This window comes from Physeter macrocephalus, chromosome 2 (genome assembly GCF_002837175.3).
Source record: "Physeter macrocephalus isolate SW-GA chromosome 2, ASM283717v5, whole genome shotgun sequence".
Lineage (NCBI taxonomy): Eukaryota > Metazoa > Chordata > Mammalia > Artiodactyla > Physeteridae > Physeter > Physeter macrocephalus.
In genome coordinates, this window is record NC_041215.1 from 23,960,353 (window position 1) to 23,975,352 (window position 15,000).

Consider the following 15,000-nt stretch of genomic DNA (forward strand, 5'->3'; position numbering starts at 1 on the left):
GGATTTTGGTGTCACAGTAATGCTGGCCTCATCAAATGAGTTTGGAAGCATTTCCTCCTCTTCAACTTTTTGAAAGGATTTGAGAAGGATAGGTATTAACTCTTCTTTGAATGTTTGATAAAATCCACTAGAAAAGCCATCTGGTACCAAACTTTTGTTTGAATTGGTAATCAGAACCCTCCCACAATCTCTTTATGTGTTTTGGTCTGTTCAGATTTTCTATTTCCTCCTAATTCAGTCTCTAAAGATTGTGTGATTCTAAGAATGTATTCATTTCTTCTATGTTTTCCAATGAGTTGGCATATAATTGTTCAGAGTAGTCTTTTAAGATCCTTTGTATTTCTATGCTATCAGTTGTAACATCTCCGCTTCAATTTTGGATTTTATTAATTTAAGGCCTCTTTTCTTCTTGGTGAGTCTGGCTAAGGGTTTGTCAATTTTGTTTATCTTTTCAAGGAACCAGCTCTTAGTTTTATTGACTTTCCTATTGTCCTTTTAGCCTCTATTTTATTTATTTCTGCTCTGATTGTTATCATTTACTTTCTTCTACTAACATTGTTTCTTCTTTTTCTAGTTTCTTTAGGTGTAAAGTTAGATTGTTTATTTGAGATTTTTCTTCTTTCTTGAAGTAGGCCAGTATTTCTGTGAGCTTCCCTTTTAGAACTGCTTTTGCTGCATCACATAGGTTTTGGTATGTTGTATTTCATTTTCATCTGTCTCTAAGTATGTTTTTATTTCTCCACTGATTTTTTTCATTGACCCAGCGGTTGTATGTAGCATGTTGTTAAATATCCACATATCTGTGAGTTTTACAGTTTTCTTCTTGTAATTGATTTTAAGTTTCATGCCATTGTGGTTGGAAGAAACGCTTGATGTGATTTCAGTCTCCTTAAATTTACTGAAATTTGTTTATGGCTTAACATATGATCTGTCCTGGAGAATGTTCCATGTGTACTTGAAAAGAATGTGTTTTGCTGCTTTTGGATGGAATATCCTGTACATGTCTATTAAGTCAATCTGATGTAAGGTGTCATTAAGGCCAGTGTTTTCTTATGATTTTCTGTCTGAATGATCTATCCACTGATATAAGTGGGGTATTAAACTCCCCTACTATTATTGTATTGTTGTACTTTCTCCCTTTAGGTCTGTTAATATTTGCTTTTTATATTTAGGTGCTTCTATGTTGGGTGCATCCATATTTATAAAATTACATATTCTTGTTGAATTGACCCTTTTACCATTACATAGTGCCCTTCTTTGTCTATTACTACAGTCTTTGTTTTAAAGTCTATTTTGTCTAATATGAGTATAGCTATCCCAGCTTTCTTTTTGTTTCTATTGAATATTTGCATGCAATATCTTTTTCCATCCCTTCATTTTCAGTACATGTATGTCCTTATATCTAAAGTGAGTCTCTTGTAGGCAGCATATAGATGAGTCTTGTTTTTTTTTGTTTTGTTTTGTTTTTGTTTTGTTTTGTTTTTTAATCAATTCAGTCACTCTGCCTTTAGAGTGAAGAATTTAGCCCATTTACATTTAAGGTAATTATTGATAAATATTAATTTACTTCCATTTTGTTCATTTTTCTGCCTGTTTTTTTGTAGTTCCTCTCTGTTACTTTCTTCTTCTCTTGCTCTCTCTCCTTGTGCTTTGATGACTTAGTTTAGTTGAGATTCCTTTAGTTGTTATGTTGAGATTCCATTCTCTCTTTTTGTGTGTGTGTATCTACTCTAGGCTTTTGCTTTGTGGTTATCATATGGTTCACATATAATGTCTTATGTATATAAAAGTCCATTTTAAGTTAATACTAACTTAAATTTGATCTTATTCCAAAACGCTACATCTTTACCTCTCCACTACATTTCATCTTTTTACTTCTGTCTCTTAGGTATCCCTTAAATAATTATTGTATTTTTGTTAATTTTGCTACTTTTGTCTTTTAAACTTGACACTAACCTTATAAGTGATTAATCCACTATCTTTGCTAAATATTTATCTTTACCAGTGAGAATTTGACTTTCATATATTTTCTTGTTATTAATCAGTGACCTTTCTTTTCAGGTTAAAGAAGTCCCTTTAACATTTCTTGTTAGGTTGGTTTGGTGGTGATGAACTCATCTAACTTTTGATTGACTGAAAAACTCTATCTCTCCTTTCATGATGAGTGATAATCTTGCTGGGTGGAGTATTCTTGGTTGGAATTTTTTTCTTTCAGCACTGAGAATATATCATGCCACTCCCTTCTGGCCCATAATGTTTCTGCTAAAAATATATTCTGCTAGTCTTATTGGCTTTCCCTCACACATAACAAGTTTCTTTTCTCTTGCTGCTTTTAAGGTTCTCTTATTGTCTTCAATTTTTGACATTTTAAGTATAATGTATTTTGGTGTAGATTTCTTGAGGTTAATCTTATTTGGAGTTCTCTGGGCTTCCTGGACCTGCATGTCTGTTTCCTTTCCCAGGTTAGGGAAATTTTTAGCCATTATTTCTTCAAATAAGTTCTGCCCCTTTCTCTGTCTCTTCTCCTTAGACCTCCATAATGTTAATGTTAGTCCTCTTGGTGTTTTCCCATAGATCCCTTAAAATCTCTTCACTTTATTTTTACTTGTATTATTTTATGATTATTATTTTGCTGCTCAGTTTAGATGAGTTTCCTTGCTTTGTCTTCCAGAACACTGATTCTTTCTACTGCTTTGTCTAGTCTGCTATTGAATCCTTCTAGTGTGTTTTTTAGTTCAGTTTTTGTGTTCTCAGCTCTGTGACTTCTGTTCTGTACTTCTTTATATTTTCTATCTCTTTGCTGAAGTTCTCACTTGTTCATCTACTCTTCTGAGTTCAGTGAGCAATTTTGACTATTACTTTGAATTATTTATCAGGTAGATTACTTATCTTCATTTCATTAAAATCTCTTTCTGAAGTGTTGCCTTGTTCTTTCTTTAAGAACATAGTTCTGTTTTGTCATTTTGTTTGATGCTGTTTCTGTGTATTGGTGAAACAGCTACCTCTCTGAGTCTTGAAGTAGTTGGCCTTGTGTAGGTGATGAACCTTATAATTCAACCTTGCCCTAGTGGTTGGTTGTCGTTTGAAACTTTGTGATTGTCTAAGCAGCCTGATTTATTCTTGATAGGTTCGTGGTGTTGAGGGTGTGCCAAGACCTGTCAGTGTTCCAAGAGGAAGGATCTCATTGTGCACTTAGTTTTAGGCTGTTTGAAAGTCAAACCCTCGGGCAGCGGGTTTTGAAGTATGCACGTATATAGTCCTATGGGCCATAATCATAAACCCTGCTGGCCTCCAGAACAGGAAATCTGGAGATGACCCTTGGGCAACATTTCCATAAATCAGACCTCTAGACAAGTGTATAAGCTCCTTTCTGGGAGGTAACATTGAGCTGCAGTGAGGTGAAGGGAGTGTGCAAGGATAGTGTCTTACATTCCCTGAGAGTGCCTCTATACTCTCTAGATGTGTGGCAAGCCTGAAGCCTCAGGCTGAATCTCCAGGACAAGCAAATAGGCCTTTTTCATAAGAAGACTGGAGGTGTGTTTCAGTCTGCTGCCTGTGCAGTGCCCTGGGGGTGGTAGCCTGCCAAGAACTATCTTTCCAATTGTTACAGTCCCATGGAGCCCTGGAATGCAAGTCCCCTTGGCCACCAGGGCTAGGTGATCAGAGGGCATCCTCTATGTGGATCGCATGCACCTGCTGGCTCTAGAAGGGCTCTGGAGTGCATAGGGGGCAGGACATGCTCCTTGGCTTTGGCATGACATCAGGAAAAATCCTTGTCTGTGCTCCCCTGCCAGTTTCAGCAAGGGAGTGGGAGAGTGTCTTGACTGCTCTCACTAGCTGGTCCCAGCCAGGGAGTGAGGGAATGCTGCATCTACTCATCCCTGCCTGCCTTACCAAGACAGTGAGAGGGTCCCATGTCTGCACACCTGCCTGTGCTAACAGGGTAAAGGGAGAGTGCAGAATGGTGTCTGCCAGCACCTCAGTCTCCAGAAAGAGTCCCAACCATCACTTGTTCCTCTAGCAGATGCTTGAAGATTAGCATAGGAGTCTCCTTCACATTCCAGGCACTTTCCAAACTGCTACTTTTGCCCTGGGTCCTAGGGCGAGTGAGACCTTATGCAAGCCTTTTATGTATGTATGTATGTATTTTTAAATTAATTTTTATTGGAGTACAGTTGCTTTACAATGTTGTGTTAGCTTCTGCTGTACAGCAAAGTGAATCAGTTATATATATATATATCCACTGTTTTTCAGATTTCCTTCCCACTTAGGTCACCACAGAGCATTGAGTAGAGTTCCCTGTGCTATACATTAGGCTCTCATTAGTTATCTATTTTATACATAGTAGTGTATATATGTCAAGCCTTTTGAAAGGAGAATCTCAGTTCACTTCAACTGTCGACTGAAAAAAAATGCAGCACCTGAAAGTTGAGGGTTATGTTTTATTTGGTGGACAAAACTGAGGACTTAAGCCTGGGACACAGCATCTCAGATAACTGAGGGACTCCTCTGAAGAGGCAAGGGCGGGAGCCCTTGTTTTTGCAACAAAGACCAGGTAGTCGGAACATCAAAGATTACTGTTAATTAAGGAAAACCAGATATCTCAGGTTAAGGAATCTAGTGCTTTTCCATATATGGGAAGATGCAAATTCTGGGCTCACTGAAATCATTCCTTTGATATGCACCTCAGCTATCTGGGGCCAGTATCCTGTGCTTCTCATCCTGAGTTTCCTCAGGGTGCATCATTGGGTGTGGCTACAGCAGCTGGCTGCTAGATGGGGGGCAAATCTTGCCTCGATCCTGAGTTCCCTCAGGGCTCAGCATTGGGGGCAGCTGTAATGTGACGGCTTGATGGCTGCAACATCCTTTGTTTACTGATATGGCAGGTGGCATTTTTAGTTCACACAGCCCTTTGGGTCCCTTGGATGTGAGCTCTTTTGGTTTCTAAGCCAGACATTTTGGGGGCTCATCTCTCTGTTGTAGGTCCCAAGGGCTGGAGAGGCCGATATGGGGCACAAACCCCTCACCCTAGGGGAGAAGCTCTGGGTTTGTGAGATTCCTTCCCTACTGTGGGGCTCTGTACCAGGCATGGAGATTTTGGTGAGACCACATCTCTGTCTCTCCTACCCATCTCAATGTGGTCCTTTTATCATTTATTGTGGATGGGGCAGTTCAGCTAGTTTTCAGTTCTTTTTCAAAGGGAATCATTCCATATGCAGCTGTAGATTTGGTGTGTCCACGGGGCAAGGTGAGTTCAGGGTCTTCCTGAGCCTCCACCTTGAAGCACTTCCCCCCAGCCTTCCACACATGTATTTTTAATTAAAGTAGGTGCTTTGTTTTCTGAATTCATGTAAAGCTGAGAATGTCTTTCTGTTGCTTTGTTATATAGAAGCTACTTTATTGGGGATGTTTATGGATTAAGACACAAAGGTTTGTCTATGTGTCTTATTTCAATGGACATCTGGGGTGGCCAGAAGCTATGCAACCAGCCTTTTAAAAATCCTTGATAGGAGACCCATTTGTCTGTTTGGTGCTTGCAGTCCTCCCAATCCCCGCCCCAAACACACACACTCTTGTTTTTTCCAGCCCTTATGTGGGTGGATGTGTGGATGATTTTCCATAAACTCTACCTGGAATGTGAGGAGCCTTTCTGATGTGTAAAATCAAGTGTTCTTTTTTTTCCTCTATCCTATTCTGAAATGTTTCTTTAATTATCCCTTGATCATTGTTTACCTTACAAATCTTGTCAAGTACTCAAAATCTATAATTGATACAAAAACCTACATTTTCTGACCTAATATCCATCATGTCTCTATTCATTTTCATCTTTATCCTTTATTTAATTTACCTAGATTGTTTGTCCTTCACAGGACTGTGTATGTGTTTTTATTGTCAATCCTACTATTGTGTCTAATGTGGGTCTGTCATAAGGAAAATAAGTAGAATACAGTGTTCATCAAGTTAATAACTATATTTGAATAAAGTCTTTGTGCTGAGTGACATGAGAAGTACATGCTGGGCAAAGCAAGCCTGGGGAAGCTGACATTTTTTACGGATAATGTTAGAGACGGTGAACATTGACACCAAGGACGATGGGGATATGGGTGTGTGCTTTTCTTCTAGGTTACAGCAGTATTAATCTTCACTAACTGGACTATATATACACTAATTGAATCATACTGTAGAAATAGTAGAAGGCTTAGTGAGTGCAGTCAACCTCGTATCCATGGGTTCCACATCTGTGGATTCAGAGGGCTGACTATAAAAGACTTGAGCATCCATGGATTTTGGTATCACCAGGAATTGGTCCTGGAACCAATCCCCCATGGATACTGAGGAATATTTAAGTACTTGGGTTGGGGAGTTTGATTTGTTTCTAGATGAGATACTGAGAAGTAGACTTCATTTGTGTGATCACTTAGTGCCGATACACCATAATCCATTATCCACTCTTCTCTGAAGCACAATTTCATGTTGTGGAGAGTCATCCCACAATAAAAATCACAATGTAAAGGTCAACAAGTTTCCATTCTGCTATTGCAGTTTATATTTCCTTGAAATTCTTAGCTCACCCAGCTCCTTTTTTATTTCATTTTATTCTCTTTTCAGCTTGTCTTGTTTTTAATTTAATCGTATCTTTTTATCTCAGTGTCTTTTTTTAAGCTTTCTGCACATGTTTTGGACAGCCATGTCTTTCTGGATACTACCAAACATGTTAAGGTTTTTTCTAAAATACTTTCTTGAAAATCATTTTCAGATTTGATGCCTTCTCCTGTGATTGAGGGCGATGTTTTCTTTCTCTTGTCCTCCAGTACTTCTTCATGGGTTCTGTGTTGTATGTTTTCACTTTACTCATTCTAAAATGATCCGCATAGACCCTGGGATCACCAGCAGACAGTGTATATACCACCTTCTGTCCATCTGCATTTTAAAAATCTTTTCTGAGAGGTCTCCCAATATCCACTGTCTTTCAGGCAATTTGGGGAGCTATGTTATACTGAGGTAGAATTTTGCCATCCCCTTTCTTTCTGCCAGTGCCTTTGATACTCTGGAATATTGGAGCCCATGATAAGAACATTCAGTATGCACTTTATACCCAAGCTGGCACTATAGGCACAGTCGCTATAACATCGTACTTGCTGTGACTGTAGTTCCAGTGTGGACCACTGCCAGCCCCACTGTGATCACCCTCCATTGTTTCCTGGGAGTTAATCTCCAAAGTGATTCCTAGTAGAATAATCCTATTTTATTCTTAAAGAATGGTAAGGATTTATTATTAGTTAACGAATTTCTCCAATTCAGGGGCCAGAAATGATAAATATATGAGGGTGCTGCCTAAGTTCTTTTAGGCAGGGAAAAACTTCTTTCATTTAACAAAAAGCACATGTAAGCATCATCTTTTTTTTCTCACTTCATTTCAGTTGGTGTCTATTTGTGTGTGTGTGTGTGTGTGTGTGTGTGTGTGTGTGTATGTGTAGGGGTGGGGTATAGGCAATACCACAATAAATGTGCAAGTAACATAAAATTGGATATTAAAGTAAGCATGCTATGATGAAAAATTAAGCTGAAAAGAAGGATGAAGAATCCATAATCGTAGTTTCCCATTGTTATGTTGTTTAAGACATCATTAGAGTTATTTTTATGGAAAATTAATGGAAGCAGCCAGTATTGTATTTGAAATAGCTTTTAAACCACAATCCAGCAATACCTACATTTAATGCTTAAAAATCTGTATTGTTATTGTTAATCTCTACCTATTCTAAAATTCAGCAACTATAAAGAAACATACACTTAGGGACTTCCCTGATGGCGCAGTGGTTAAGAATCCGCCTGCCAATGCAGGGGACATGGGTTTGACCCCGGTCCAGGAAGATCCCACATGCCGAGGAGCAACTAAGCCCATGAGCCACATCTACTGAAGCCCGTGCACCTACAGCCCGTGCTCCGCAACAAGAGAAGCCTCCGCAATGAGAAGCCCATGCACTGCAACGAAGAGTAGCCCCCGCTCACCACAACTAGAGAAAGCCCGCACACAGCAATGAAAACCCAATGCAGCCAAAAAAAAGAAGCATACACTTAAACATCTTGAAGTTGAGTAAGAGAAGAGACAATGGATATAAACTTTACCTCGTAAAGTGGTTTGCCTTTTGAGAAGAGGTTTGATCCTATAGAAAAGGCTCTGCTCACTGCTTAGCATGTGGTGTATGCTTAAACTGTTTTATTTAATCCTTACAACACCTTTTAAATTATTATTTATCTCTCTGAAAAAAAATAAGGTTTAGAGAGATTAAATAAGTTGGCCTGAGGAGGTACAGCTAGTAAGTACCAAAACCAGGATTTGAACCTAAATCTCTTTGATCCAAAGATCATATTTGTAATCACCTTTCAGCTTCCACCTCTGACTTGAGCTAAGCAGAATGAACAGAATAACAAATCTATTGGTTTAAATCTAACTGTTTTCCAGAGCTTGCACGTGATTTGGCCCCTGCTTTCCTCTCCAACTTCATTTTAGAATACACACCCCAGGCTCTGCTCCTGGACACAATGGCTTCCTTTCTGTTCCTTAAATACCACATTTGAGTGCCTTTGCATATGCCATTTCCTTTGCCTGCAGTGTTCTCCCTGATCGCTTCCTTTCTCTGTATGCTTGCCTCCTTCTGTCTCAGGTCTTAACCCAAAAATCATTTGCTCTGAGTCCTCTTCCAACCATGGTGTATGAAGATGGTGCTTTCCCCATTTAAAGTTCCTCCTGTCACCTGTTATTTCCTTCCCAGAATGTAACCAATCTGAAATCAATCTGCTCACTTACTTGTTATGTATCTCTCTACAGAATGTAAGCTCTCTGAGGGCAGAAACTTTCTCCCTCTTTGTTATTACCATATCTACGGAAGTTAGAACAGCACTTGACATATAATAGATGTTGAAAAAAAACAATTAAATGAAGAATGGATGGGTGACTTTGAAGTTTATATATTTGTTTTTACTTGGAAACACTGTCTTTAAATTTTTTTTTGATGGGATGTATTTGAAAATATCTTTAAGAATTTTGAGTGTTCTAAATCGTGTTTAGGGATGTCCTCATGGTGCAGTGGTTAAGAATCCACCTGCCAATGCATGGGACACGTGTTTGAGCCTTGGTCCAGGAAGAACCCACGTGCCATGGGGCGACTAAGCCTGTGCGCCACAACTACTGAACCTGCACTCTAGAGCTTGCATTCCACAACTATTGAGCCTGCGTGCCACAACTACTGAAGCGCGTGCACCTAGAGCCCATGCTTCGCAACAAAGAGAAGCTACCGCAATGAGAAGCCCGCTCACCGCAACAAAGAGTAGCCCCCGCTCGCCGCAACTAGAGAAAGCTTGTGAGCAGCGATGAAGACCCAATGCAGCCAAAAATAAATAAATTAAATTAATTAATTAAAAATAAATAAATAAATCGTGTTTACAGCTTGATCGGGATACTTAATAACATAACCACAGACCACTGCAACTTCCTGTGATAAGAGATTTCTGCTTTGGTTTTGACGTGCCCAATGTTCTTATTTAAATAACTAAACTGAACATGTGTATTAATTAGAATAAAACTCTTTAGCTAATTTTCTGCAATAGAATTATAGTGTTATAGAATTCTAACAGTTTTAGCTAGATGAGGACTTAGGATACTCTCTAGTCTAACTGAAATATTGTGAAAAGTTAAAAAGGCTTCTCAAAGGCTACACAGGTAGATCCAGGTCCAGAAACTTGGAACGGGGCCCTTTCCATTATATCAGGTCAACTCTTACTGTGTTTCTTCCACTCCCCTGCTCCCACCCATTATAGTGAATATTTTTACAGGAGCAACAGATTTTATATAGAATTTCATCAAAATAAATCTGTAAAAAAAAAGTAGCAATATTAACCAGAGTTCTCAGTTTACCTTAAATCCATAAGAAATGAAACAGTAACTTTCATGCACGCCTTAAAACTGAAATCATTGCACACTGTTCCGTCTAAGGTAGTTGTAATGTAAGCACAAAGGCCTGTGGGCTAGATCTTCATACAGAAAGGGAGAGAAGTATCAGGTTCAGGATGAAATAAATCATACAAATTTTTTTTGTATTTTTCTACATAGTTAGCAGTTGAAACTATTGCATGTGAACCTCATATTCAGGAATCACAAATATAAAAAATTGGATTTAATAACCTATAGATTTTATGAGCAATTCTCATGCCTCAAAGGAATCCCCCATTTTTCGGAAATGTTTCTTGAAAATATGATTTGATTTACAAAACTTTATGCATATTTCTAAACAAGATAAACCTTGCCTTTATTACCTCTTAGAAGCCAAAGATTGATTTTCTAAGAAAAGAAATAAAAGAAAATAAAAATTAAAGAAAAGAAACACCAAAACCAAATTACATTGTTTTGTTCATATAAGGAGATGAAGGAAAACGAACATGTGATTCATCAATACAAATGAGATGCCCAGTGAATGAGTGAATATATAAAACTTCTGTGTAGCTCAAAAATAGTGTTTTTGCTAGGAAATTATTTGTGTAAAACCAGTATAATCAAGACCTGTGTTGTCTACTTTATTCCTCCTATTCTAAGGTCAGCAGCGAAAGTAAGTTTGACTCACTTCCCTCCCTCCACCCCTTACTGTTATATGGCAGAACAGACCACAGTGTAAATGACTATGAAATTTAGCTTTTCTCTGTGAATAAGAGGATTTTTATGCTCACTTGATAGAACTCCATTTCTCTTCCATTCTTTGTTCATGGAGTGATCACAGGATATGGGGAAAATATTATTCATCCCCAAATGACTATGCATATAAGTCATAGAAGCATGTACTCCTAGAACTGGGAGGGACCAAGGGGTTATCTTGTCCCAAATCTTCTTGTAGAGATCAAAATGGTCTTAGAATCCTGCGCCTATGGTGATGAGGCCTTATTTGTCTTTGTGTGTCTGTATGTGCAGGAATACATGGACTCCAACAAATACATTGAACATCTGCTGACTCAACTTGAGGAGCAACACAGAAGTCTCTGGAGGTGCGTTAAATCCACATCCTTAACTAATAGCAGCATCTATAAATAGCATGGAGTTGGCAAATGGTCTCTTCTGCTTGGTGCCAAAAGCACCTTTGGGGGCAAAACTCAGCAGAGGCTACTGAGAGAGTTCCATTCCTTTAATTAAAGTAAAGCAATGGTGCCAAAAGTTGTCCTTGAGTGAAGGACCTGCTCAGAACTGGGAGGATGGTGGAAATCAAAACACTTGTCAGGGTCAAGGAATTAATTTTTCCAAGGCCATGCAGCAAACTTATATTGTAGAAACTAGGACCCAAATTCTCTGGCCCTTGCCTGCTTCAATATTATTTAAGTTTTTCTATAATTGAAAGGTTGAACACTTCTGCTTAAAATTTCTTAATTCATATTAAAGAATATGTATTTCAAGAACGCTGTAGTATAGGTCTCCCGTGTTTAGTTTTTTGTTCTGTGTGGTGGGTCCTGATTCTAGGTAAGGAAAGGTATGTGAGAACATTTGTGCACGTAAATTGGAAAAAGAGGCGAGTATCACAGAAGTCATATTCCCAAGTTATTCATTCCCTGAGGCCTCCTGGGAATGGAGATTATTTTGATATTATTATCTAGGTCTTTGGGGTCCGTGTGGTCATGGTCTTCCTAGATGCTCATATGGTCTCTGAATTGCATTTACTAAATTCCTATAGCTCTTGTTATCTGTAATAAATATGCTAGTGCTCAATTACATGATACCTTACATTGCACAAGAATTGTTTAATATGATTAGCTTTGTCTCCCAGGGGTCAAAAAGCCCCTAACGTCCTTTATTTCTCATCTCCTCATGTCATGGAAGACAGTGCTCTCTCTGTACACAGAGATATTAAGCAGGTAAGTATGACCTAACCCTGTGGATTTCGTGTCCAACCTTAACTAAATCCATCACCCTTGGTCTCTGTACCAGCTGATGCTGCCTGTTCTACGTGCACCCTTGTAACAAATCCTAATAACCTTGAAATTCATCTTCTCTGAGGAATTCTAGTTCTTGGGCAAAATGCCTGATATTTTCATTTGTCCTGCTCTTATATTAGTTTTCCTACTAGAAAACAGATCTGTGGTTATAGTAACAGACAATATTCTATTTCTCTACCTAGAAAAGCTGCTGGTAGGATACAACAAAAATGTACAGTTTTCAGGTCTGCTTGCTGCTAACAGACACATCAGTTAACTTTATATAACTTGTTCCAATATTTGTTAGATTTCTTTTTGAGAGCTCTAACCAGGTTTTCTTTTGTGAACCAGTGTGTTGTATTAATAAAACCAACAGCAGTGTATTTATGGTTATATGCCTTTTAAATTATATTTTCTGTAGATCTACTACAAAGTATGCTCAAAAGGTTATGTAACTGAGTTGTAACACTTTCTTTAAACTATTTGTATAGAATAATTTTACCCTATTTTTCAAAAGAAAAAATGCACAGATGATGAATACCATCTTGATGAAAGAAATTAGAGTTTCATTTGGTCAGTGTGTCTTATACACATCATTGAAGAGGAATTATAGTTTCACAGCTTTTTGAACCAAAAAACCTGCATGGAAAAGAATATTTTCCTGCTTTCTTAAGGTAGTTAATAAAAACCTTTGGTTTCCTCTGATATGATTAAATTAAAATCTCATTTCAGGTGCAAACATAACCTAACATAAAGTAAGAGCTCAGAATTTTGTGGGCAATCACTTGCATTTTTCTTCAAAGTAGGATTATTGCTGGTGAAGAAGCAAAGCTTTTTAGATAGTGTCAGAGGATCTAATAAAAAAGCTTCATTTGAATAACAATAAAGGGCAATGATGACATTTGAAGAGTCGGAATAACTACCAGTGAGAAAATGGAAATAGTAGTATTGAAAAGAAAATGAAAACCAATAATAGCAGATTTACAGACTATTTATTGAATCACGAATTATACTTGATTATATTTTGCAAACAGATCTTGACTGACTTACGGTGATAGGCTTTCTGATGGTTATTACAATATCACAACTGCAACTATAGCCAAATTTTTTATGGTGACTGATTTGTGAGTGACAGTGAGCAGTGGTGTGACAGTGACAGTGAGTGTTTTTGATTGAATAGTTAAAATGCTTTCTTGAGTTGGGGTAGACTCTATGATGTGTCGAGCATCATGGGAAAGGCATGTCATGTACATAAGCACAACTAAGTGTCTGAAGTTAAACAAGCATTCCCATAACTCAGTATACGCTTCTTCTGATTTTTATTATGCCTTTAATTTGTAGCTGTTACAAATTTCATGGAAGAGGTTACTTGTCATTGCTGCTGATATTAACTAATGGGCTTCCATTTATACTTAAGCTAACTTAAATACAGCTTAAAAGAAACTTAAAAGAAAAAATTGAATATTTCGATCTTCCAGCAATAATAGTAGCCAGCATTAATTTATGGCCACAGTCTTTGAGGACTGATCAAAACATGGTAAACACATGTCATACTGTTATTGCCTCTTGCTTAATGATAAAAGAATTGGACAAATGGTAGAAGATTGGGTCTAAGAATTAAAAGTCTTATTTTCGTGGAGGAATCTCCTAGTCTTTAATAGGCTTTAGTCACTTTTTTATAGCATAACCATGTGCTGTGATACAAATATATTGCTGTAATCATACTCTCAAGATAACTGGTTATTTTGGGGTCCTGTTTAGTATTCTACTGAAATAGACCTATAATCTATCTCTGGGTTTTCAAATTGCAAAGGAATTTGTGGAGTTCAAATATAGCTGTCTGGCAAAGAGCATTTAGCTCAACTATGTTTTGATACCAGCAGAAAAAAATTTCTGTGAATTCATCTGAAGAAGAGGGTGGAGTCAGGATCTAGAACCTAGTCTAAGACTTGAGTACAAGTCTGGGTGGGTTTAATTTGCTCTGCTTCTCCCTGCTTGATGAGAAAAAGATAAACACACCCAGAGACAACTTGTTTACTAGTCAATGTTGAAATGTGATCATACATTTCCATACATTTATTTGTTTAAACGAGGAAAGTTAAGATTAGGAGAAAAATGCTCTTTTGTACTCAATGATTTTTGTGTCATCTGTTACTATTTCTATTTGGCTAAATATATCTGTGACTGACAAGAAAGGGTGTGAGAAAACAACTGCTGAGAATGTCTTTCTCCTGATATTTGACAGAAATCTTTATCCATTTGCAGCCTCAGATAGAACATAGACAGTTGGAAAATACAAACTGAATTCATGAATATTTATGGTGTTAATTACTCTTTCATGTCACATATGTGAAACTATGTATGACAAATAGAAGCAGCATAACACTATAGAAATGGAAATAAGACTGGATTGGAGGTTTTGGAGACATGGACTCTGGTCCTGGCCAATCCAAACTGGCTACTGGGTAACATCTCTGAGACTGAGTTTCCTTAGCTATAAAAAGAAGGTATCAATATAGCTAGTATTTAAGATAACTGAGCACTGAGATTACATGAAGCATAGATGCAAGAGGGAGGAGATATGGGGATATATGTATATGTATAGCTGATTCACTTTGTTATAAAGCAGAAACCAACACACCATTGTAAAGCAATTATACTCTAATAAAGGTGTTTAAAAAAAGGCATTACCTATATATGACATGTACAGATAGGTATAATCTTATTTTTCTAGAATAATTATACAGCTGGATAATTATGTAGTATTTAATACATGTCATGGAAAGCTTCAAAGAACGGGGGTAGAAGTGACTAATATAACAGATACCTAAGAGCTTGCCAGTGATTGAACCAGATAATGTCAAAGCATTCATTTCAGATTTTCATAGCTTGAATTGCAGACAGAGTTATCAATAGCCTGTAAGTAAGTGAAGAATAAGTAGGTTTGCAAGGCCAAAATTAAATGACAAGATCTGGTGAATGCACAGTGCCATGCCAACCTACAGAAGCCAGATCGAAGTTTCATTTGAACAAGCTATGTTTAGGCTA

The 15,000-nt window shown here is 37.6% G+C and overlaps 1 protein-coding gene across 7 annotated transcripts in view; it reads left to right on the plus strand.

Moving 5' to 3' along the window:
• NCKAP5 (NCK associated protein 5) overlaps positions 1–15,000 on the plus strand; it is a 1,103,171-nt gene that overhangs the window by 392,860 nt on the left and 695,311 nt on the right. For 6 of the 7 annotated variants that reach the window (XM_055087128.1, XM_024114998.3, XM_055087144.1 and 3 more), the window contains one exon: positions 10,961–11,034. The exons of the other annotated variant lie outside the window; for it this stretch is intronic. In XM_055087128.1, coding sequence (XP_054943103.1) covers positions 10,967–11,034 — 68 coding nt within the window. In that variant the 5' untranslated portion in view covers positions 10,961–10,966. The remainder of the gene's footprint in view (positions 1–10,960; positions 11,035–15,000) is intronic. 7 annotated transcript variants of the gene reach the window in all.